This window comes from Mobula hypostoma, chromosome 2 (assembly GCF_963921235.1).
Source record: "Mobula hypostoma chromosome 2, sMobHyp1.1, whole genome shotgun sequence".
Lineage (NCBI taxonomy): Eukaryota > Metazoa > Chordata > Chondrichthyes > Myliobatiformes > Myliobatidae > Mobula > Mobula hypostoma.
In genome coordinates this window covers 80481874-80508703 of record NC_086098.1, presented here as the reverse complement: position 1 = coordinate 80508703, position 26830 = coordinate 80481874, and the positions used below count along the sequence as shown (strand labels likewise).

Here is a 26830-nt window from a genome sequence, read left to right as displayed (position 1 = left end):
CTAAATGCTATGTTTGGCTAAGCCAAACACTGCACATCATCAAAAACACACCATCCCTACCTTGAAACATGGTGGTGGCTGCATCATGCTGTGGGAATGCTTCATGGCAGTAGGCCCTAAAAAGTTTGTGAAGGTAGAGGGTAAAATAAATGCAGCAAAATACAGGGAAATCCTGCAGGAAAACCTGATGCGTTCTGTAAGAGAACTGAGACTTGGAAGATTTGTTTTCTAGCAAGATAATGACCCCAAGCATAAAGCCAGGAATGGCTTAAAAAAACAAAGTTTATGTCCTAGGGTGGCTAAGTCAGAGCCCAGACCTTAATCCTGTTGAGATTTTGTGGCTGGACTTGAAAAGAGCTGTTCACTCAATCCCCATGCAATCTGACAGTTTTGAGCAGCTTTGCAAGGAAAAATTGGGAAAAATTGCAGTGTCCAGATGTGCAGAGCTCATAGAGATTGATCCACACAGATTCAAGGCTGTAACTGCTGCCAAAGGAGCATTTATGAAATACTGACTTGAAGGGATTGCGTAGTTATGCAATCAATTATTTTGCGTTTCATTTTTATAATAAATTTAGACCAGTTTGTAGAAATTTGTTTTCACTTTGATTTGAAGGAGTCTTTTTATTTGTTGATTAGTGTCAAAAAAGCCAAATTAAATCCACTGTGATTCAATGTTGTAAAACAGTAAGACATGAAATCTTGCAAGGGGGCAAGTAGTTTTTATAGGTAAGGTATATCTGTATCCGAATGCACAGGGTGTTATGACCTTACTTGCAAGCAGCAGCACAGGTGCAGAGCATCAGATGAGCTGCATTCACAATGAAAACATCAATTAAACAATATAAATTATTCAAGAAAGAGCACAATTAGAACATGAAAGACAGCACCCTCTGTGGTGCCAAGTGGTTATAGTGTTGCAGTTCAGAGGCAGTGTTTAGGGTTTTGTCAGTTAATTCAAGAATTGTATGGTTGAAGTAGCTGTTCTTGGACCAGCTGGTGTGGGACTTCAGGCTTCTGTATCTCCTGCCCAATGGTAGCTGCGAGATGATGGTGGTGATCTTTGACGATGGATGTTGTCGTCTTAAGGCGCTAAGTGAGACTGGAAGGAGTACAAGTTGGGAGATCATAGAGTCATAGAAAAGTATGATACGGAAACAAGTCATTCCACCCACCTGGTTTGTGCCTACTCCCATCGATCCACACCTTCCATACCTCTCCATCCAAGTACCTATCCAAACTTCTCTTAAGCATCGAAATCGAGCTCACACGCACCACTTGCACTGGCAGCTCATTCCACACTCCCACAAGCCTGTGAGTGAAGATGTTTATGCTCATGTTCCCCTTTAAACTTTTCATCTTTCTCCTTTAACCCATGACTTCTAATCGTAGTGCCATCCAACCTCAGTAGAAAAAAAACCTGCTTGCATTTACCCTATCAATACCCCTCGTAATTTTATATATCTTTATCAAATCTCCTCTCAATCTTTTGCGTTCCAAGGAAGAGCAAGAGGATAAGACATGAGAGAATAAGACCAATCAAGTGTGACAGTGGAAAAGTGTGTATGGAACCGGAGGAGATGGCAGAGGTACTTAATGAATTCTTTGCTTCAGTATTCACTACAGAAAAGGACCTTGGCAATTGTAGGGATCACTTACAGTGGACTGAAAAGCTTGAGCATGTAGACATTAAGAAGGAGGATGTGCTGGAGCTTTTGGAAAGCATCAAATTGGATAAGTCTCCGGGACCATACGAGGTTTACCCCGGGCTACTGTGGGAGGCGAGGGAAGAGATTGCTGAGACTCTGGCAATGATTTTTGCATCATCAATAGGGGCGGGAGAGGTTTCAAAGGATTTCAAATGTTGTTCCCTTATTCAAGAAAGGGAGTAGAGATAGCGCAGGAGATTACTGACCAGTGAGTCTTACTTCAGTGGTTGGTAAGTTGGTGGAAAGATCTTGAGAGGCAGGATTTATGAACATTTGGAGAGGCATAATATGATTAAGAATAGTCAGCATAGCTTTGTCAAGGGCAGGTTGTACCTTACGAGCCTGATTGAATTTTTTGAGGATGTGACTAAACAAGTTGATGAAGGTAGAGCAATTGATGTAGTATATATGGATTTCAGCAAGACATTTGATAAGGTATCCATGCAAGGCTTATTGAGAAAGTAGGGAAGCATAGGATCCATGGACACTTTGTTTTGTGGATCCAGAATTGGCTTGCTCCCAGGTGTGCCTCAAGGATCTATTCTGGGACCCCTTCTCCATGATTTTTATAGATGACCTGGATGAGGAAGTGGAGGGATGGGTTAGTAAATATACTGATGACACAAAGGTTGGGGGTGTTGTGGATAGTGTGGAGGGCTGTCAGAGGTTACAGTGGGACATCGATAGGATGCAAAACTGGGCTGAGAGCTGGCAGATGGAGTTCAACCCAGATAAGTGTGAGGTGGTTCATTTTGGTAGGTCAAATATGATGGCAGAATATAGTATTAATGATAAGACTCTTGGCAGTGTGGAGGATCAGAGGGATCTTGGGGTCCAAGTCCATAGGACACTCAAAGCTGCTATGCAGGTTGATTCTGTGGTTAAGGCAAAATGATGCATTGGCCTTCATCAACCTTGGGATTGAATTTAAGAGCCCAGAGGTAACGTTACAGCTATATAGGACCCTGGTCAGACCCCACTTGGAGTACTGTGCTCAGTTCTGGTTGCCTCACTACAGCAAGGATGTGGAAACCATAGAAAGGGTGCAGAGGAGATTTACAAGGATGTTGCCTGGATTGGGAAGCATGCCTTATGAGAATAGGTTGAGTGAACTTGGTCTTTTCTCCTTGGAGTGACGGACGATGAGAGGTGACCTGATAGAGGTGTACAAGATGATTACAGGCATTGATCGTGTGGATAGTCAGAGGCTTTTTCCCAGGGCTGAAATGGCTAACACGAGAGGGCACAGTTTTAAGGTGCTTGGAAGTAATTACAGCGGAAATGTCAGGAGTAAGTTTTTTTACGCAGAGAGTGGTGAGTGCTTGGAATGGGCTGCTGGCAACAGTGGTGGAAGCAGATACAATAGATCCTTTAAGAGACTCCTGGATAGGTATATGGAGCTTACAAAAATAGAGGGCTATGTGTAACCCTAGGTAATTTCTAAAGTAAATGCATGTTCAGCACAGCATTGTGGACCGAAGGGTCCTGTGCTGTAGGTTTTCTATGTTTCTAACCTGTGACACCACTTTCAATGAATTTTGGACCTCTATTCCTAGATCCCTTTGTTCTACCACACTCCTCAGTGCCCTACCATTCATTGTGTAAGACCTACCCTGGTTGATTCTACCGAAGTGCAACACCTTGCACTTGTCTACATTACATTCCATCTGCATTTTCACAGCTCATTTTTCCAGACGATGCAGATCCCGTTGCAAGTCACAATGGCCTTTCTTGCTGTTCACTGCACCCCAATCTTGGTGTCATCCACATCGTTCATATAAATTGCAAACAACAAAGGACACAGGACTGATCCCTGCAGCACACCACCTGTCACAAGCCTCCAGTCAGAGAGGCAACCATTTACTATCACTCTCTGGCTTCTCCCACAAAGCCAATATCAAATCCAATTTACTACCGCCTCTTGAAAGCCGAGTGACTGAATCTTCTTGGCCAACCTTCTATGTGGGTCTTTGTCAAATGCGTTACTGAAGTCAATGTAGAGGACATCCACTCTCTTGCTTTTATCAACTTTCCTGGTAACTTCCTCAAAAATCTCTTTAAGATTGGTTATACACAAACTACCATGTACAAACCCACGCTGACTATTCCTAATCAGTCCTGTCTGTTCAAATACTCATAAAGCTGGTGCCTTGGAATACCTTCCAATAACTTTTCTACAACTGATGTCCAACTCACTGGCCTATAGTTTCCTGGTTTATTTTTAGAGCCTTACTTAAACAGTGGAACAACATTGGTATCCTCCAATCCTCTGGCACCTCCCATCTGTAGCTAAGGATTATTTAAATATCTCAGCTAGGGTCCTGAAAATTTTTGCACTTGCCTCCTGCAGGGTCTGAGGGAATACCTGGGGATTTTCCATCCTAATTTGCCTCAAGACAGCAAACACCTCCTCTTCTGTAATCTGAATAGAGTCCATGAAATTGATGCTGTTTTGCCTCACTTCTCTAGACTCTGCATTTAAGATCTCCCCCATCTCTTTGGCTCCATGCATGGATTACCATTCTCATCTTCCAGAGGACCAACTTTGTCCCTTGCAATCCTTTTGTGCTTAATGTATCTCTAGACTCCCTTAGGATTCTCCTTTACCTTGTCTGCTAAGGCAACCTGGTGCCTTCTTTTAGCCTTCTTGATTTCTTTCTTAAGTGTTCTCTTGCATTTCTTATACTCCATAAGCACCTCATTTGTTCCTACCTGCCTATACCTGCAATGCAGCTCTTTTTTTTATTCAACTAGGCCCTCAATTTCTCTTGAAAACCAAGGTTCCCCACACCTGCTATCTTTACCTTTTATTCTGACAGTGACATACAAGCTTAGTACTCTGAAAACTTCACTTCTGAAGGCCTCCCACTTACCAAGTACACCGTTGCGAGAAAACAGCTTGTCCCAATCCACACTTACCGAATCCTTTCTGAAACCTTCAAAATTGGGCTTTCTCCAATTTAGAATCTCAACCCACAGGCCAGACCTATCTTTTTGCATATTTACCTTGAAACTAATGGCATTGTGATCCTTAGATTCAAAGTTTTCTCCTACATAAACTTTTGCAACCTGCCCTGTCTCATTCCCTAATTGCAGGCAAGTACCGCACACTCTATTGTTGGGACTTCTATGTACTGATTAAGGAAACTTTCCTGAACACATTTGACAAACTCTATCTCATCCATTTCTTTTACAGTATGGGATTCTCAGTCAATGTGTGGAAATTTAAAATCACTTACTATGGCAACCTAGTGTTTCTTGCAACATTCTGCGATCTTTCTACTTCTAAATCCCTTGGATTGTTGGGTTGTCTGTAATATAACCCCTTAAATATGGTCATACCTTTCTTATTATTCAGTTCCACCCATAACACCTCACTAGATGAGTTCTCCAGTTCGTCTTGGCTGAAGACATTTTCCTTGACTCATAACGCCTCCCCTCCTCCTTTAATCCCTCCTGTTTTGTCGTGTCTAAAACAACGGAGCCCCAGAATATTGAGCTGTGAGTCCTGTACCTCCTACAACGAAGTCTCACTATGTGTACAATATCATAATTCCAGGTGTTGATCCATGACCTGAGATCATCTGCCTTTCCTATGATACTACTTGCATTGAAATATATGCAGTTAGGATAGTAATTGTACCTTGCTTAACATTTTGGTTCCTGACTTTGTCATACGTCTTAAAAACAGCTGTCTGCACATCGTCTCCACTATCTGATCTGGCACTCTGGTTCCCATTCCTCTGCAACTCTAGTAAAACCCCACTGTGCAGCAATAGCAAACTTTCCCACTAGGATATTGGTCCCCCTCCAGTTCAGGTGCAAACTGTCTCTTCTGTACAGGTCCCACCTTCCTCAGGAAAACTCAATGATCCAAACATCTTGCACCCTCGCTCCTACACCAAATCCTTAGCTGTGTTTTAACTGTTTAATTATCCTGTTTCTGGCCTCACTAGCATGCAGCACGGGTAGCAGTCCTGAGATCACAACCCTGCAGATCCAGCCCTTTAACTTAGCACCTAACTCACTGAACTCCCCATACAGAACTTCATAACTTGTTCTACACGTCATTGGTACCTTCATAGACCACGACCTCTGCCTGTTCACTCTCTCACTTAGGAATGCTGCGGATACGATCGAGATATCCTGGACCCTGGTACCCGGGAGGCAACATACCATCCGGAAACCTTGTTCTCATCCACAGAACCTCCTGTCCATTCCCCTAACTAATGAATCACCTATCACCACAGCTTGCTTTTTCTCTCCTCCCCCCACCCCACCTTCCCTTCTGAGTCTTAGAACCCAATCCAATGCCAGAGACCTGACAAATGTGACTTTCTTCTGCTAGGTTATTCCACCCCCCTTCCCCCCCCAACAGTATCCAAAGTGATATACCTGTTGTTGAGGGGGATGGTCACAGAGGCATTGGCTGTTTAATCCCTTTCCCCATGTCACCCAATTCCTTGTGTCCTGCACTTTGGACGTAACATCCTCTCTCTATGTCCTATCTATCACTCACTCAGCTTCTCGAATGACCTGGAGTTCATCAGTAAGACAAAGGAGATGGTGATGCATTTGAGAAGATTTAGCCTGCACTGCTCCCTGTTGCTATTGATGGTAAGGACCAACAAGTACATGGGGGATGTACTGTACCTGGATGACAGATTAAGAGTGGAGCACCAATACAGAGGCTGTGTACAGGAGGAGCCAGAGTCACCTCTACTTCCTAAGAAGGCTGGGGTCTCTTGGAGTATGCAGGCCTCTCCTTCACATATCCTACCAGTCTGTTGTTGCCAGTGCAATCTTCTGTGTGATGGCAATGGTATCAACACGGGTGATGCCAACAGGCTCAATAAACTGATTAGAAAGGCTCTGTTATAGGAGTCAAACTGGACACACTGAAGGATGTGAACAAAGGACCCTACAAAAAATCCTGGCAATTCTGGACAATGTTTCTCACCCTCTGCATGCCACCTTGGCTGAACAGAGGAGCACTTTTAGTAATAGACTGAGACAACTGCGCTGCTCCAAAGAGGTCAATATGAGGTCATTCTTACCCTCAGCCATTAGGCTGTATAATGAGTCAACCTGTAGCTGAGAAAGTGATGACTCCCCTCCTGTTGGACTGTTTGAGGTAACTTTTTTTTATTCCTTCTATTTCTCTTCTAATATTTGTATACCTGCACTTGTAATGCTACTGTGGCACTGTAATTTCCTTTGGGATCAATAATGTATCTATCTATCCAGTTCCAGCTCCAATTCCTCAAAGTATTCCTCCCACCATCTTATACTAGCACCTGCCCCCTTCCCTTCTATCCTGATGAAGGGTTACGGCGCAAAACATTGTCTCTTTATTTCCTCCAGAGATGCTGCCTGACTTGCTGAGTTCCTGCAGCTTTTTATATTTGTTGTTCAGGATTTCCAGCATCTGCAGAATCTCTTGTGTCCTAAGATATTCAACCTTTCTCTATAAATCTCTTACAAGGAATTGAGAAAATTATGCCTATCCTGATACCTATATGAGTAATGTATTATGTTTAAGGATGTAGCTACAGGAAAATAACATGTTAAACGAGTGACTGGGACCATATACGGGGCTGCTTGTGTATGACCTTGCTGAATGAAGTTATTTAACACTGCCATCTGCTGTTATATCTCAGCTTCTCACAGACTCCAAGTGGAAATGTCAAAGTCCTACCTAAAAGGCAGACAAATCAATTACAGCCCTGGTTCAATTCGTTAGCTGCATTTTCTAAAAAGAAATCAGAATCAAGTTTATTATCCCTATCATATGTCATGAAATCACAATTACAGATACGTATTTTTAAAACATTAAATAAAATTAGTGGTGCAACATGAGACCAAAAAGAGAGAGGTAGTGTACATAGGTTCATGGACCATTCAGAAATCTAATGGTGGAAGGGAAGAAGCTGTTCCTAAAATATTATGTGTGTCTTCGTGTTCTGTTACCTCCTCTCTGATGGTGGGAATAAGAAGAGGGCATTCCTGGTTTGTAGAGCAAGCTAACTCCTTTATTTCATTGATCAATCAGTTTGCCAAAGAGAAGACATTTTGCTTTGTGTGCTCATGCCATGTTTAGAATCCAGAATGGGGTGGTTTGGAATTGCGTCAAGGGTAAATAGCTCCACACCATAAATTTAATGGCTCATGTTTCCATTTCTGACATGAGTTCCATGTCAGACCTGACATCATTCAACATCTATCACACCTTTTGGTATTGGTTTATGATTGCCACATAAACCGAAGTTTGGAGAAAAATTTGTCTTGCATAGTGACAGCACATTGTTGTGTTCAGCACATCCACTTTGGGTTTTGCTATTGGTTTAGTTTCATCACGTGTAGTGAGATACAATGAAAAGCATTTGTTTTGCATTTCATCCATACAGATCATACACTGAGGGATCAAAAATAAAACAGAACGCAGAATATAGTGTTGCAGCTACAGAGAAAATGTGGTGCAGGTAGAGAAAAAACGTGTAAGGGCCACGTTGAGGAAGAGTGGGAATTCAAGAGTTTACCTTGAGCCTATAAGATGTCCAACAAATGTCGAGTTAGAATCTGTCCTTTGAACCTGGTTTTAAGCAATTTCTGTCCGATGGGAGGAGGGAGAAGACAATTGCAGTGGGTGGGGTTCTTGATTATGTTGGCTCCTTTCCCAAGGCAGTGGGAAGAATAGATAAAGTCCATAAAGGAGTGGCTGGATTCCAAGCTGTGACCACAACTCTTCTTGTGGTCTTGGTCAGAGCTATTGCCACGCCAAGCTGTGATGCACCAGATAACATACTTTCTATGGTGCATCTGCAAAAAACGGTGAGGGTCTTCAAGAACAGGCCTGACTTACTTCTCTTTTAGAGGAAGTGAAAAGAGTTTAGTGACCTAACCAGGTAAGTATGGTTGTAGATTACCCTATGATTCAACATATGAGCTATACCATCATTCCTCTAAACTCTAACAAGTACAGGCCCAAGCTTTCAAATGCTCCTCATATGTTAACCCTTTCAATGGCTGGAATCATTGTTGTGAACCTCCTCAGGACCCTCTCCAATGCCTGCACATTCTTCCTTCTATAAGGAGCCCAAAACTCACCATACTGAGAGCAGAGGAAGAGAATGTGAAAGGCAAGGAAAGGAGACGGAGGACTGGAACTTTTAACAATTGGAAGTCATTCTCGGTGATATAGTGCGGTTATGTACCAGTGAGAATACTTCCCAGAAATACAGACAGCTCTAGCACATAAATGCACAGATGGCGACTAGAGGGTGGACAGGAGTGAAATAGTTGAGTGAGCTGGTTGTACTTAGTGTCAGCAAGACCAAGGAATTGATTGTGACCTTCAGGAAGGGCAAGAGGGAGAACACATATCAGTCCTCATTGAGGGGTCAGCTGTGGAAAGGGTGAGAATCTTCAAGTCCCAAGTCTCAGCATCTCTGAAGATCTATCCTGGGCCCAACATATTGATGCAATTTTGAAGAAGGCATGCTGGTGGCTATATTTCGTTTGGAGTTTGACGAGATTTGGTATGTCGCCAAAGATTACAGCAGGTTTCTACAGATGTACCGTGGAGAGTGATCTGACTGGTTACTTCGCTGTCTGGTATGGAAACTGCAATGCACTGGATCGAAAGAAAACCAGCAGGGGCACAACTCTCACCCACCACTGAGGATATCTTCAGTGCCTCAAGAAGGTGGCATCCATTGTTAAGGCCCTTGCCATCCATGACATGCCCTCTTCTCCTTATTACCATCAGGGAGGAAGTACAGGGGCCTGAAGACAGACTCAACAGTTTGGAAGCAGCTTCTTTCCCCTCGCCATCAGATTTCTGAATGGTCTAACTAATTACTTATTTTATTTTCTGTTGTAACATATTACTTTTTTTTATCTTGCACTGTGCTGCTGCCACAAAACAACAAATTTTGTGACATACGTCAGTGATAATGAACCTGATTCTCATTCTGATTCCAGTACCTCGACTCTTGTGCATCTGCCCCTCAGGTCAGTCATGTATGGGAGCTGGTCTGGTGATAGACCTCACTGTTATATTTTACTTTATTTTTATTTAGAGATATAGTACGGTAGCAGACCTTTGAGCCCAGAACAATCCCATACCTCTCAATTATACCCATGTGACCAATTAAACTATTAATCGATCCATCTTTGGAATGTGGGAGGAAATCAGAGCACTCGGAGGAAACTCGGGTCGGGAGAGAACAAGCAAATTCCTACAGACAGCAGCAGGAATGTAGAGTGTTATGGTGAATACTCTTCGATCAGTAAGGTGCAAGTATTGCTGGTGTTGCCAATGGCCCAGGAATTAATCTTACCAATATGGAATAGATTATTGGTACATACAGTATGGAAAACAGCATCTATCATCAAGGACCCCCACCATCCAGGCCATGCTCTCTTCTTGCTGCTGCCATCAAGAAGGAGGTACAGGGGCCTCGAGTCCCACACCACCAAGCTCAGGGACAGTTATTACCCTTTGACTATCGGGTCTTGAACCAGAGAGGATAACTTCACTCACCCCAATACTAAACTGTTCCCATGACCTATGGACTCACTTTCAAAGAATCTTTGTCTCATGTTATCAATATTTATTTATTATTTCTTTTTATTAATATGATTATTTGTTTCTTTGTATTTACTGTGAATGCCTGGAAGAACATAAATCTCATGGTTGTATATGGTGACATATACAGTATGAACTTTGATAATAAATTTACTTTGAACTTTGAGTTCCATTTGTATGTAATGCCGAGAGATCTCGACCCGAATGTTGACTGTACTCTTTTCCATAGATGCTGCCTGGCCTGCTGAGTTCCTCCAGCATTTTGTGTGTGTGTGTTGCTCGGATTTCCAGCATCTGCAGAATTTCTCTTGTTTTACATTTGTTATCCTGTTTCTTTCTGCAGATGGGAATCAGTGTGGTGGACTGCTCTGTGGCTGGTCTTGGTGGCTGTCCTTACGCTGATGGTGCTTCTGGCAATGTCTCTACTGAAGATGTCGTATACATGCTGACTGGTTTGGGGATTCGCACTGTGAGTTGACTTTCAGGTCACTTCTCCATGACTCCTGAGTTTTGTTTTATAAATTTGGCTAGGAGGAGCATTTGTTGAATATTTATGAAAGCAAATATGGATGCAGAATATTGTGTTCAGTTCTGGTTGCATTATAGGAGCATATGGGAGCTTTAGAGAAGGTGTGGAAGAGATTTGCCAGTATACTGCTGGGTTTGGAGAAACTTTTTCCTAAGGTAGAAATGGTTAAAATGAGGGGACATAATTGTAAAGTGATTGGAGGAAATGTAGAGAGAATGTTGGAGAGTGGTGAGTGCATGGAACGCCCTGCCAGGGGCAGTGGTAGAGGCAGGTACAACAGGCACATTTAAGAAACTCTTAGATAGGCATGTGGATGAGAGAAAATTGGGGACTATATAGGAATTATAGGATCTTAAAGTAGAGTAAAATTCGCCAGAACATTGTGACCCAAAGGGCCCGTATTGAACTGTAACGTTCTATGTTCAAAGTTCTCCAGCGGAGGAATGTTCCAGATCTGCAAGAACAGGTGATTTTCCTGAGTGGAGACAACATGCCAAAGGGTTACTAGAATGCTTAGGACAATCAGTTTACTGGGCAGTAAAAGCTAAGCTACTCAGGGCTCAGAAGTGGAACAATGTTGCTGTCTATTTAGTTTAATAACAGCCCAGCATACTAGGCCACATTGCTAATTGGTTTATTAGAGTGATAAGAGTCATATAGTGTGGAAATGGCTTTTCAGCTCCACAGCTCCTTGATGACCGAGATTCCCACCTACTCTGCTGATTGGCTCATATCGATCTAATCCTTTCCTATCCATCTACCGGTCAAGTACTTCTTTGAAAGTTGTTGATGTACCTGCATCGACCAATTCCGCTGGCAGCTTATTCCACATACTGACCACTCTCTGGGTGAAAAGGTTGCCCCTCAGGTTCCGATTAAATCTTTCCCATCACACCTTAAACCCATGCCTGCTTGCTTTGATTCCCCAAACCTGGGGAAAAGGTTATTGGCACGTGTATGAAATGCTGGAGAAACCCAGTAAGTCAAGCCGTGTCAATGGCAGGGAATGAGTGTTCAAAATGTTGGCTATTTATTCCCATCCATAGATACTGCTTGACTTACTGAGTTCCTCTAGCATTTTGTGTGTATGTTCAAGACTTCCAGCATCGGCAGAAATTCTTGTGTTTATTTTGAAAAACTTTTGTTTTGTGTGCTCTCTGGGAAGGTCATGCATACATAATTACATCAATGTAGTAAAAAGGAAGGAGAATGCAGAATATGGTGTTGTCATTCCAGAGAAAGGCCAGTGGAGGCTGACCATAGGTTGCAGTGTTGATGTCGATGACCTGAATTTAAATTCTATTGCCAGGGCTGGGGCTGTGACTCCAGAGACCCGGTTAGATTCTGACCTCTGGTGCTGCCTGTGTGGAGTTTGCATATTCTCCTTGCGACTCTGGGACTCTACTTTCCTCTTACAACCCAAGGACATGTGGGATGGGTAATTCAATTGGCCTGCAGTGTGGGTGAGGGTTAGAATCGGGAATGTGGAGTGATAAAATGAGATCAGTGCAAATGGCTACTGGATGCTTAGCACAGACTCACTGGGCTGAAGGGCATGTTTCTGTACTTGATTCTATCACTATAATCCCTCTGAGACTCAAATATCCAATGTGGGAACGTGTGTAGGGATGTAGAGCTCTACAGCATAGAAACAGGCCCTTTGGCCCATCTAGTCCAGGCTGAACTGCTATTTTGTGTTGTTCTGTATCTGGACCATGGGTAGTGGTTTCATGCAGAGGTTGCATGCACCTGACACCTTTTGTGTAAAATCCTTACCTCTAACACCCCTCTATATTTTACTCCAATCACATTAAAATGATACCCCCTTGTATTAGCCATTTCTGCCCTGGGAAAAGGCCTCTGGCTATCCACTCGATCTATACCTCTTATCATCTTGTACACCTCGATCAAGTCATCTCTCATCCTTCACTCCAAAAAGAAAAGCCCTAGCTCGCTAAGCCTATCATCATAAGACATGCTCTATAATCCAAGCAGCATCCTGGAGACGGTATGAAATATTTTGTTTTGGGGTCCTCGTACAACATTTCTGTGAAGCCCATTATTTTCTGTTTAATGCTGGTTTTCAGTGAGAAAGCTGTAAAAGAAATTGTAATATTACCGGTTTGCTTACTTTGCAATTTAACTCCCACGCCGTTCACACTGACTGCGCATTATAACAGCCGTCCGGCAGTGCTTACTCAGTACCAAGCAGAAGCAGGAGAAGAAGCATTAGGGAGATTTAAAAAAGTCTTAGATGGGCACATGGGTGATAGAAGAATAGGGTTAGATTGATCTAAAGTAGGTTAAAAGTCGCACAGCATTGTGCGCTGACGGGTCTTACTGTGCTGTTATGATCTGTGTTCTGTCACTGTGTCTTGACTTGATGATGTCTTACTGTTACTGAGGGCCTCACTGTTTGCTCTTGAGTAATAGAAACATAGAAAACCTGCAGCACAGTACAGGCCCTTCAGCCCACAAAGTTATGCCGAACATGTCCTTACCAGAGAAATTACCTAGGGTTACCCATAGCCCTCTATTTTTCTGAGCTCCATATACCTGTCCAGGAGTCTCTTAAAAGGCCCTATCGTATCCGCGTCCACCATCGTCGCCGGTAGCCCATTCCACGCACTCACCACTCTCTGCATATAAAAAAACACAACTTACCCCTGATAATCTTCTCTGTATCTACTTCCAAGCACCTGAAAACTGTGCCCTCTTGTGCTAGCCATTTCAGCCCTGGGAAAAAGTCTCTGACTATCCACATGATGAATGCCTCTCATCATCTTATACATCTCTATCAGGTCACCTCTCATCTTCCATCACTCCAAGGAGAAAAGGCCAAGTTCATTCAACCTATTCTCATAAGGCATGCTCCCAATCCAGGCAACATCCTTGTAAATCTCCTCTGCACCCTTTCTATGGTTTCCACATCCTTCCTGTAGTGAGGCGACCAGAACTGAGCACAGTACTCCAAGTGGGGTCTGACTAGGGTCCTATATGCTGCAACATTACCTCTCGGCTCCTAAACTCAATCCTACGATTGATGAAGGCCAATGCAACGTATGCATTCTTAACCGCAGAGTCAACCTACCAGAGCATCCTTGAGTGTCCTATGGACTCGGACCCCACGACCCCTCTGATCCTCCACACTGCCAAGATTCTTACCATTATTCATATATTCTGCCATCATATTTGACCTACCAAAATGAACCACTTTACACTTATGGCAACACACATCAAAGTTGCTGGTGAACGCAGCAGGCCAGGCAGCATCTCTAGGAAGAGGTACAGTCGACAGGTCTAACGTTAGTCCTGACGAAGGGTCTCGGCCCGAAATGTCGACTGTACCTTTTCCTAGAGATGCTGCCTGGCCTGCTGCGTTCACCAGCAACTTTGATGTGTGTTGCCTGAATTTCCAACATCTGCAGAATTCCTCGTGTTTGCACTTCACACTTATTTGAGTTGAACTCCACCTGCCATTTCTCAGCCCATTTTTGCATCCTATCGATGTTCCACTGTAACCTCTGACAGCCCTCCACACTATCCACAACACCCCCAACCTTTGTAGTACTTGAACTTGAACGTGGCCATAGATACACCTTTCCTTCTTTGAATTTATGGGGCTAACCTAGCTTCCAGAAAAAGATAAAAGCTAAGTTTTATCATTGCATTTTCAAAGTGACTTTATTATCAAAGTGTATACATGTCGGTGGTGGGGAAACTGCTGGAGTCAGTTATCAAGGATGTGATAACAGCACATTTGGAAAGCGGTGAAATGATCGGACAAAGTCAGCATGGATTTGTGAAAGGAAAATCATGTCTGACGAATCTCATAGAATTTTTTGAGGATGTAACTAGTAGAGTGGATAGGGGAGAACCAGTGGATGTGGTATATTTGGATTTTCAAAAGGCTTTTGACAAGGTCCCACATAGGAGATTAGTGTGCAAACTTAAAGCACACGGTATTGGGGGTAAGGTATTGGTGTGGGTGGAGAATTGGTTAGCAGACAGGAAGCAAAGAGTGGGAATAAACGGGACCTTTTCAGAATGGCAGGCGGTGACTAGTGGGGTACCGCAAGGCTCAGTGCTGGGACCCCAGTTGTTTACAATATATATTAATGACTTGGATGAGGGAATTAAATGCAGCATCTCCAAGTTTGCGGATGACACGAAGCTGGGTGGCAGTGTTAGCAGTGAGGAGGATGCTAAGAGGATGCAGGGTGACTTGGATAGGTTGGGTGAGTGGGCAAACTCATGGCAGATGCAATTTAATGTGGATAAATGTGAAGTTATCCACTTTGGTGGCAAAAATAGGAAAACAGATTATTATCTGAATGGTGGCCGATTAGGAAAAGGGGAGGTGCAACGAGACCTGGGTGTCATTATACACCAGTCATTGAAAGTGGGCATGCAGGTACAGCAGGCGGTGAAAAAGGCGAACGGTATGCTGGCATTTATAGCGAGAGGATTCGAGTACAGGAGCAGGGAGGTACTACTGCAGTTGTACAAGGCCTTGGTGAGACCACACCTGGAGTATTGTGTGCAGTTTTGGTCCCCTAATCTGAGGAAAGACATCTTTGCCATAGAGGGAGTACAAAGAAGGTTCACCAGATTGATTCCTGGGATGGCAGGTCTTTCATATGAAGAAAGACTGGATGAACTGGGCTTGTACTTGTTGGAATTTAGAAGATTGAGGGGGGATCTGATTGAAACGTATAAGATCCTAAAGGGATTGGACAGGCTAGATGCAGGAAGATTGTTCCCGATGTTGGGGAGGTCTAGAACGAGGGGTCACAGTTTGAGGATAGAGGGGAAGCCTTTTAGGACCGAGGTTAGGAAAAACTTCTTCACACAGAGAGTGGTGAATCTGTGGAATTCTCTGCCACAGCAAACTGTTGAGGCCAGTTCATTGGCTATATTTAAGAGGGAGTTAGATATGGCCCTTGTGGCTACAGGGGTCAGGGGGTATGGAGGGAAGGCTGGGTTCTGAGTTGGATGATCAGCCATGATCATAATAAATGGCGGTGCAGGCTCGAAGGGCCGAATGGCCTACTCCTGCACCTATTTTCTATGTTTCTATGTTTCTATGTCACCATATAGTACTCTGAGATTCATTTTTTTATGGGGATTTACAGCAGATACAAGGAAATACAGTGGAGTCAATGAAAAACTACACACTTACAAAGGTGGACATACAACCAATGTGCAAGAGAAGACGAACTCTGCAAATACGATTAATAAATAAATAAATCATATTCGAGAACGTGATTTGTAGAATCTTTGGAAGCGTTCCAAAGGTTGCAACTCGGTTCAGAGTTGAGGTCAAGGAAGTTATCCACTCTGGTTCATGAGCCTGATGTTGAAGGGTAATAGCTGTTTTTGAACCTGGTGATGTGGGACTTAAGACCCCTGAACACCTCATTCCCAACGGCAGCTGTGAAAATAGGGCATGTCCTGGATGCTGAGGGTCGTTGAAGATGGTCTTTGATGCCATGCACGTCAAAACATTGCGGCATACAGTGAAGTGCATCATTTGCCTCAAATCAAGACCATAGTACATAGGAGCAGAATTGGGCCATTCAGCCCATTGAGTGCGTTCCACCATATCATCATGGCTGATCACGGATTCCATTCAACTCCTTGCACCTGCCCTCTCACTATATCCCTCGAAGCCCCAGCCAATCAGAAATCTATCAACTTCTGCTTTAAGTATACCCATGGACTTGGCCTCCAACACAGTCTGTGGCAGAGAACTCCACAGATTCACCACTCTTTGGCTTAAAAAAATTCCTCTTTACTTCTGTTCTAAAAGGTCACCCCTCAATTTTGAGACTGTGCCCTTTAGTTCTGGATACCCCCACCAGAGGAAACATTCTCTCCACATCCAACTCGGTAGGTTTCAATGAAATCCCCACACATTCTTCTAAATTCCAGTGAGTACAGGCCCAAAGCTGCCAAACATATGTTAATCCCTTCATTCCTGGAATCATCCTTGTGAGCCTCCTCTGGACTCACTCCAATGACAACACAACCTTTCTGAGATATGGGGCCCAAAACTGTTGACAGTACACTAAGCAACACACATAAAAGCTGCTGGTGAACGCAGCAGGCCAGGCAGCATCTCTAGGAAGAGGTGCAGTCGACGTTTCAGGCCGAGACCCTTCGTCAGGACAATACACTAAGTGTGGCCTTGCTAGTGTCTTATAAAGGCTCAGCATTTCCCCTTGTTTTGATATTCTATTCTACCTGAAATAAATGCCAACATTGCATTTGCCTTCTTTACCACAGACTCAACCTGAAAATTAAGCTTCTGGGAGTTTTGCATGAGGACTCATAAGTTCCTTTGCACCTCTGATGTTTGAATTTTCTCTTCATTTAGATAATAGTCTGCACTATTGTTCCTTTTAGCAAAATGCATTATCATACAGTTCCCAACACTGTATTCCATCTGCCACTTTTTCTATCCATCCTTCCAATTTGTCTAAGTCCTACTGCAATTACATTGCTTCCTCAGCACTACCTACCCCACTACCCATCTTCGTATCATCTGCAAACATTGCCACAAAGCCATCAATTCCACTATCTAAATCATTGATTAAAAAAAATGGAAAGTAACGGCCCCAATATTGACCTCTGAGGAACAACACTAGTCACTGTCAGCCAACCAAAAAAGGCCCCCTTTAATTCTGCCTGTCAGCCATTCCTCTATCCATGCCAGTATATTTCCTGTAACATCATAGGATCTTGTTAAGCAGCCTCATGTGACGCACTTTATCAAACCTCCTGGAAAACTAAGTAAATGACATCCACTGCCTCTCCTTTGTCCACCTGCTTGTTACTTCCTTGAAAAATTCTAACAGACCTGTCAGGCAAAATTTCCCTTTGCAGAACCCATGCTGACTTTGATTTTTTTTTTATCATTAGTCTCCAAGTACCTGGAAACCTCATCCTTAATAATAGACTCCAATACTTTCCCAACTACTAAGGTTAGGTTAACTGGCCTATAGTTTCCTCAATTTTGTCTTCCTCCCTTCTTATGGAGTGGAGTGACATTTGCAATTTTCCAGTCCTCCGGGGCCATGCCAGAATCAAGTAATTCTTGAAAGATCATGATCAATGCATCTGTTATCTCTTCAGCAACCTCTTGCATGACTCTGGGATATAGTCCATCTGGTCCAAGTGAATTATCCACCTTAAGACTTTGGAGGTTGCCTAGCACTTTTTCCTTTGTAATAGCAATGGCACTCACTCCTGCTCCCCGACACTCCCAGACCTCTGGCATACAGCTAGCATCTTCCACAGTAAAGACCAAAGCAAAGTACTTAAAAAGTTCATCTTCCATTTCTTTGTTCCCCATTGCTACCTCACGAGCATCATTTTGCAGTGGTCCAATATCAACTCTCACCTCCCTTTTATTCTTTATATAACTGAAGAAGAACTTTGTATTATTGGCTCGTTTGCCCTCACATTTCATCTTTTCCCTTATAGTTACTTTAGTTTCCTTTTGTTGGATTTTAAGTTTCCCAGTCATCCAACTTCCCACTTACTTTTGCTACCTTATATGTCCTTTCCTTGGCTTTTATGCAGCCCTTAACTTCTTTTGTCAGCCACAGTTACCTACACCTGCCATTTGAGAACTATTACTTCTGTGAGACATATCTATCTTGCGCCTTGTGAACTATTCCCAGAGACCTCAGCCACCTCTGTTCTGCCGTCATCCCCACCAGTATCCCCCTCCAATTCACCTCGGTAAGCTCCTCTTGCTTGCCTTTGTTGTGACCTTTATTCCATTATGATACTGATACATGTGATTTGTGCTTCTCCCTCTCAAACTGCTGTATGAATTCAATCATATTATCATCACTGCCTCCCAAGGGTTCCTTTATATTAAGCGGATTAATAAAATCTGGGTTATTACACAACACCCAATCTAAGATGGCCTTTCCCCTGATAGGCTCGAGCTCAAGCTGCTCTATAAAGCTATCTCATAGGCTTTCAAGAAATTCCCTCTTAAATCAGCAAATATTATGCTGGAAGTATCCCATAAGTGTCGCCACATTTCCGGTGGCAACGTAGCCTGCCCATAACTTACTAACCCTCGCCCTTTTCTGAGCAGCAACTGGATGACCTTCGGCTCGAACAGGAGAGTGAGGATGTAATTGATCAAAGTTACAGGGAAGTAGTCACATCGAAGTTGCAGGAGGCAAGTGGCTGGGTGACTGTCAGGAGAAATGAAAACAGGCAGTTAGAGCAGAGCACCTCTGTGGCCATTCCCCTCAAAAACAAGTATACCGTTTTGGATACTTTCATTGGAGATGACCGTCTGGGAGAATGCCATGGCCACTGGTTGTGGGCACTGAGCACAGGTCTGTGGTGCAGAAGGCAAAGAGAGAGAAGAAGGGAGTGGTAGTGATAGAGCGCTTGACAGTGAAGGGATCAGAGAGGAGACTCAGTGGACATGAACAGGACACCTGGATGGCATGTTGCCTCCCAGGTGCTAGGGTCAGGGATGTCTCAGATCGCGTCCACAACATTTCAGAGAGGAGGGGAGCAGCCAGGTGTCTTGGTACATATTGGCACCAATGACATAGGAAGGAAAAGCAATGAGGTCCTGAAAAAAGAATTTAGAGAGCTAGGTAGAAGCCTGAAAAGCAGGACCTCCCAGGTAGTAATTTCTGGATTGCTGCCTGTGCCATGCACCAGTGAGGGTAGAAACAGGATGATGTGGTTGAGAAGCTGGTGCAGGGGGCGGGGCTTCAGGTTCTTGGATAATTGGGATCTCTTCTGGGGAAGGTATACCTATTCAAAAGGGACAGGTTGCACCTGAACCTGAGGGGGACCAATATTCTCGCGGGCAGGTTTGCTAGAGCTGTTGGGCAGGTTTTAAACTAACTTGGTAGGGGGATGGGAGCAGGAATGAAGGGACTCAGGATAGGATGGATGGTAAAAAAGTAAAGATAGCATGTAGTGGGATTGTCAGTAAGGGCAAGCAGGAGTTGGGACTTAGTTGCAGCCAGCAGGATGAATATCAAATCATTAGGGATGCAGAATCAGGATCGATAAGGATAGATAAAGGATAGCAAATAAGTTACTCAAGGTGTTGTACCTAAATGTGTGCAGTATAAGAAATAAGGCGGATGATCTTGTTGCAATATTAGAGATTGCCAGGTATGATGTGGCCATCACTGAATCATGGCTGAAGGATGGTTGTAGTTGAGAGTTGAATGTTCGAGGTTACACCGGAGGGATAGGAAGGTAGGCAGAGGGGGTGATGTGGCTCTACTGGTAAAGAATGGCATCAAATCAGAAGAAAGATGTGACAGAGGATCGGAAGATGTTGAATCCTTGTGGTTGAGTTAAGAAACTGCAAGGGTAAAAGGACATTGATGGCAGTTATATACAGGCCTCCCAACAGTGGCTGGGAGGTGGACCATAGATTACAATAGGAAATAGAAAAGGTGAGTCAAAAGGGCAAAGGGCAATGTTATGGTAGTCATGGAAGATTATAACATGCAGGTCGATTGGGGAAAATCAGGTTGGTAATGGATCTCAAGAGTGAGTTTGTTGAATGCCTAAGAGATAACTTTTTAAAGCACTTTGTTGTTGAGCTTACGAGGGGATTAGCTATACTGAATTGTGTGTTATATAATGAACTGGAGGTGATTAGGCAGCTTAGCATAAAAGAACCCTTAGGAACCGGTGATCACAATATGATTGTGTTCAACTTGAAATTTGATAGGGGAAAGTAAAGTCTGATGTAGCAGTATTTCAGTGGGGTAAGGGATAGTATAGTGGTATGAGAGAGGAGTTGGCCAAAGTAAATTGGAAGCAACTGCTGGCAGGGATGCCAGCAGAGCAGCAGTGGCGTGTATTTCTGAGAAAAGAAGGAAGGTGCGGGACATGTGTATTCCAAAAATGAAGAAATACTCAAATGGTAAAATAGTACAACTGTGGCTGACAAGTGAAGTCAAAGCTATTGTAAAAGCAAAAGAAAGGGCATACAACAAAGCAAAAATTAGTGGGAAGATAGAGGATTGTAAAATTTTTAAAAACCTTTAGAGAGCAACAAAAAAATTATTAGAAGGGAAAAGATGAAATATGAAAGCAAGCTAGCAAATAATATCTAAATGGATAGTAAATCCAATCTAATCTAATCTAAAAGTTTTTTCAAGTATGTTAAAAATAAAAGAAATGAGAGTGGATATAGGACCACTGGAAAATGAGGCAGGAGAAATAATAATGGGGGTCAAGGAGATGGCTGCTGAACTAAATGAGTATTTTGTGTCAGTCTTCACTGTTGAAGACACTAGTTACTAACACGGTTACAGCATTGGCTAATTGATAGGAGGCAGCGAGTGGGAATAAAAGGATCCTTTTCTTGTTGGCCAGTGACTGGTGTGTTCTGCAGGGGTCATGGTTGAGACCACTTCTTTTTATGCTGTACATAAATGATTTAGATGATGGAATTGATGGCTTTGTTGCCAAGTTTGCAGATGATATGAAGATTGGTGGACTGGATGGTAGTGTTAAAGAAACAAGTAGGATGCAGAAGGACTTAGACAGATTTGGAGAAAGGGCAAGAAAGTGGCAAATGATATACCATCTTGGAAAATGCATGGTCATGCACTTTGGTAGTAGAAATAGATGTGCGGGCTATTTTCTAAACATGGAGAAAATCCAGAAATCTGAGATGCAGAAGAACTTGGGAGTCCTTGTGCAGAACACTCTGAAGGTTAACTTGTAGGCTGAGTCAGTGGTAAGGAAGGCAAATGCCGTGTTAGCATTCATTTCAAGAGGTCTAGAATATAAGAGGAAGGATGTGATGCTGAGGATTTTTAAGGCACAGGTGAGGCCTCATCTTGAGTATTGTGAACAGGTTTGGGCCCCTCATCTTAGAAAAGATGTGCTGGCATTGGAGAGGGTCCAGAGGAGGTTCACAAGGATGATTCCAGGTATAAAAGGGTTATCATACGAGGAACATTTGATGGCTCTGGGTCTGTACTCACTGGAATTCAGAGGGGGGCGAGATCTCATTGAAACCTTTCGAATGTTGAAAGGCCATGACAGAGTAAATGTGGAAAGGATGTTTCCCATGTGGGAGAGTCCAGGACAAGAGGGCACAGCCTCAGGATAGTGGGGTGCCCTTTCAAAACAGAGATGCGGAGAAATTTCTTTAGTCAAAGGGTGGTGAATTTGTGGAATTTGTTGCCACATGCAGCTGTAGAGGCCAGGTTATTGGGTGTATTCGAGGCAGGGATTGATAGGTTCTTGATTGGACATGGCATCAAAGGTTATGGGGAGAAGGCTGGGAACTGGGGTTGAGGAGGAGGTAGAAAAAAGGGATCAGCCATGACTGAATGGTGGAGCAGACCCGATGGGCCAGATGGCCTAATTCTGCTCCGATGCCTTATGGTCTTATGGTACGTCTTTGGAACATGGGAGGAAACTGGAGCACCTGGAAGAAACCCACACAGTCATGGGGAGAAAATACAAGCTCCTTACAGACAGAGTTGGGAATCGAACCCCGATTGATTAAAAACCTGGCATTGTAAGGCAATTTGCTAACTGCTACATTGCCATGCCATCTAAGAACCTGCTTACCTCAAGTTACTCATCACAGCTGGGAAGTTTGCAAGCCATCACTGCTGTCTTTCATCATTACAGGGACATGCAGGTAATTGGAAGGCATGTCCCAGGATGTAGTGGGGCTGATTGACTATGAGAATGAAAGGGAAAATCATAAACACAAGAGATCTTGCAGATGCTGGAAATCGCGAGGAATACACATAACGTGCTTTTAGGAACTCAGCAGGTCAGGCAGCATCTATGGAGAGGAATAAACAAGTCATTGTTTTTGCCAAAGGCCCTTCATCAGGACTGGAAAGAAAGCGGGCAGAAGTCAGAATAAGAAGGTTGGGTGGGGAAGGAACACCAGCTGGCAGGTAGTAGATGAGACCAGGTGAAGAGGAAGATGGGTGGGGGAGGAGGGATGAAGTAAGAGCCTGGGAGGAAATGAATAGAAGCAAAAGGAATCTGACTGGAGAGGAGAGTGGACCATGGAAGAAAGGGAATGAGAAGAGAAACCAGAGGGAGTTGATGGGCAGGTGAGGAGAGGAGAAGGGTTGTGAGGGGAGTCAGAATGGAAAAGAGAGAAAGGTGGAGCAGGAAAATTTAAAAGAGCACATTATGTTTTTGTTGGATGAGGCATGAGGATAATATGTAAAAACAAAGATTAGGCTCCATTTAGAGCATGTGTAGTTCTGGTTGTTGTGAGTTTGAATGAGCCACAGGGTCTGCAGCCAGGGATACAACAGGCCACTGAGTCTTCTGCTGCTGTAGAACATCCACTTCAAGGTTTGATGTGCTGTGCATCAGAGATCTTCTTCTGGACAACACTGTTGTACCACATGGTTATTTGAATTGCTGCCACCTTCCTCTCAACTGGAACCAGTATGGCCATTCTCCTCTGACCTCTCTCATTAACAAAGTGTTTTTACCCGCAAAACTACCTCTCAATGGGTGTTTTTTGTTCACCATTCTTTATAAATTCTGGAGACTGTAGTGTGTGAAATCCCAGAGGATCAACATTTTCTGAGATATTCAAATCACCCTGTCTGGCACCAACAACATGGTCAAGGTCACTTGGATAACATTTCTTCCCCATTCTCATATTTGGTCTGAACAACAACTGAACCTTTTGACCATGTTTGCATGCTTTTATGCATTGAGTTGCTGCTGATTGGCTGATTACATATTTGCATTAATAAGATGTGTACAGGTGTACCCAAAAAGGAAGCCACTGAATGTAATTCACATCAATTTATTAGGTTTCTGAGGTCATTTTTACAGGGCTGACTTGGTAGCAAATACCACTGTAAGCAGTTTGAAGGACAATAATCAGTCTGGAGTAATGTTCCCTCAATTTAAATGTTTAAATTTTCAGAAAACTCCAGCTGCAAGACAACAATTGCTATGTGTGTGGGAGCATTTCAGTTGCTGCAAGGCCACACACCCGTGCAGTTTAGAGGGAGCAGTTGTCTGGAACCTACCTTAACCTCTGTCACAATAGCGCAAAGCTCCTCAGCTCACAATGTCTTGTGCGTCACTTGACGTCGACCAATTTTCCTCGCTGCCTATTCTGCCTATTCTGTCAGTGTACACAAGAATCCTTCATGGTCATATCAGGTTCCAGACCAGATCAAAGTGATCCCCCATTCTGTACTGACAATCTGTTCTCTTCACGGACATTGATATTTATTTACACAGCCATCTTTGTAACTTCAAAACTAATTAAAACTTGTAGGTTACCTTTGAAAGTGGTTTGAAGGCTGATTCTCAATTTTATTAAATGTCTACTTGACATGAATCCCTGATTGTAGCTGCTTCTCCCTAACACTGTTTACGATCCAAAAGGAAGGGCATGATGACATTTGAACATAAAACATAGAACTGTTCAGCACCGTACAGGCCATTTGGCCCACAATGTTATGCCAATCTACAAACGTTTGTATATATATCTACTTCTCCATCAGTTTAACTCTTCCTCCTACATAGCTGTAACCCTCCATTTTTCTATTATCTATGTGCCAGTCTAAGAGTTTTCTTTAAATGCCCCTACTTTATCAGCCTCCACCACCACCCCTGGTAGGGCGTTCCACACAACCAGCACTCACTGTGTAAAGTATATATCTTTGGCATTTCCCCGAAACTTACTTCCACTCACATTAAATGGATGTTCTCTAGTATAGGCCGTTGCTATCCTAGGAAAAATTTGCAGGCTATCCATTCTATCTATGCCTCATAATGTTTTGTACACCTCCATCAAGTCACTTCTCATACTCACTTAACCTATTCTTATATGATATGCCCTCTAATCCAGGCAACATCCTGGTGGATCTCCTCTGCGTCCTCTCTGAAGTTTCTACATCCTTCCTAATGAGGCACGGAGCTGAACACAATACTCCAAGTATGGTCTAACCAGGGTTTTATAGAGCTGTAACATTCACTCAGTGGAAGGAGTGATATTTGTCTTTCCCGTGTGTGTGTGTGTGTGTGTGAGTGAGATGTTGAAAATGTTGGAACAAACAGTTAGTTTTTGATGCACTGCAGATCATGGTCTCTCTTTGGGGGCCTTGCTGTTGCTTGCCTGACAGGTGGTGGGAATGCTGATGCTTTATGTGAGAACAAGTGGGGGAGGGGGGAGGTTATGATGCTGCTTGCACATAGGGGGTAGGGGTTTTAGCAGTTCTTATGTTTTTTCTGTCAATCATTCTCTGTTTTTTTTCTGTTTTGAGGTAGAGAGTGAGAATTTTGGGTTGTATCTTGTGCACATTCTCTGCTATTCAATGGAACTATTGAACCTTGCAGCTCGTGAACGCAGTCGCCTGACTAATGAAGGGCAACAAATCATACACCCCCTTAAACAGTCTATTGACTTGTGTGGAAACACTGAGGCATCTTTGATCTTTGACCCCAATATCCTTCTGTACCTCCACACTGCTAAGAATCCTGCTATTAACCTTCAAGGAGGTACTAGGGAGGGGATCTTAAAGGATGTTGCTAAAAAGGGAAACATTTTTGGGGAGAAATTTACCAGGCTGTGAGTGTTTTCAGCAGAACAGAGGAGACTGAGAAGAACTAACAGATAGAAGACCTTTCATGGAAATGGTTAAAGCTTGATGAATCATAACATGCTATTAGGGACTGGGATCAGTCTGAGCAATGATTGAACAGTATTGATGCAAAACCTGAATGGCTTCCGGCAGTGAATGTGCAAGATCAAATAAATCTGTGCATTCAGTGCACTTTATCCAGGTTCTCACATGCATTTTACTGTGGTAACATGTAGTTTGATATGTCATCTTATCAGCAGGGCTGCAATGGGAATTTGCTGTAAATAGCTAATTGCATTCTACCCATTCCAAAGATTTTAGAAATTAAGAAAAGAGAGGAAATATTTATTTAAATCCAATTGTGCAATTCTGAGATTCAGAAGAAAATGTATATTCATATAGTAGTAAGCATCTGAGAGTGTCCTGAGTTGCTCTGCCAATTAAGCATTAGCTTTTTAAAATTTCTATCCAACATAACTGTAGTTTACCTACCACTTACACCCTCTGCAGGTCCATAATATGGCACTGGGATAACCTCACAAAGAATGCAATAGAAGTACGGGTTCAATACACTCAGTGGCCACTTTACTTGAATTAACAAGCAGGTGTACCTAATAATCTGCCAATCATGTGCGGCAACTCAATAGATAAACACATGCAGACATGGTCAAGACTCGTTGTCCAAACCAAACATCAGAATAGGGAAGAAATGTGACCTGCCAATCATATGGGAGCAGCTCAATGCTTTTATCTGACATCTGCTTGTATGCATTGAGTTGCTGCCACATGATTGGCAGATTAGATATTTGCACACTTTGATGATGGAATGATTGTTGGCACTAGATAGGGTGGTTTGAGTATCTCAGAGACTGCTGATCTCCTGGGATTTTCACGCACAACACTCTAGAGTTTACAGAGAATGGTGCAAGAAACAAAAATAACATCCAGTGAGGGGTACCTCTGTGGGTTAAAATGCCTTTTTAATTAGAGAGCTCAGAGGAGAATGGCCAGACTGGTTCAAGTTGACAGGAAGGTAACAGTAACTCAGATAAACAAGTGCTACAACAGTTGTGTGCAGAAGAGTTCCTCTGAATGCACGGCATGTCGAACCTTGAAATGGGTGGGCTACAGTAACAGACAGCCATGTTTATCACACTGAGTGGCCACTTTATTATGCACAGGAGGTACCTCGTTAAAGTAGCCACTTAGAGTATGTACAACACAGGTGACTTTGGTATCGGTTTATTATTGTTGCCCTACTGTTTTATGCTACTGACCATCACTAAGGGGTAATGTATAGTAGCCAATCAACCACCTCATATCTTTGGGATGTGGGAGGAAAGCTGAGCCCTCGGGCGAAACCCATGTGGTTGGAGGGAGAACGTGCAAA

At 43.2% G+C, this 26830-nt stretch overlaps 1 protein-coding gene across 5 annotated transcripts in view; it reads left to right on the top strand.

The window, feature by feature from the left end:
- The window catches only part of hmgcll1 (3-hydroxymethyl-3-methylglutaryl-CoA lyase like 1), a 149920-nt gene that overhangs the window by 83722 nt on the left and 39368 nt on the right, over window positions 1–26830 (top strand). For all 5 annotated transcript variants that reach the window (XM_063071497.1, XM_063071480.1, XM_063071470.1 and 2 more), the window contains exon 8: window positions 10643–10768. In XM_063071497.1, the coding sequence (XP_062927567.1) occupies window positions 10643–10768 (126 nt within the window). The remainder of the gene's footprint in view (window positions 1–10642; window positions 10769–26830) is intronic.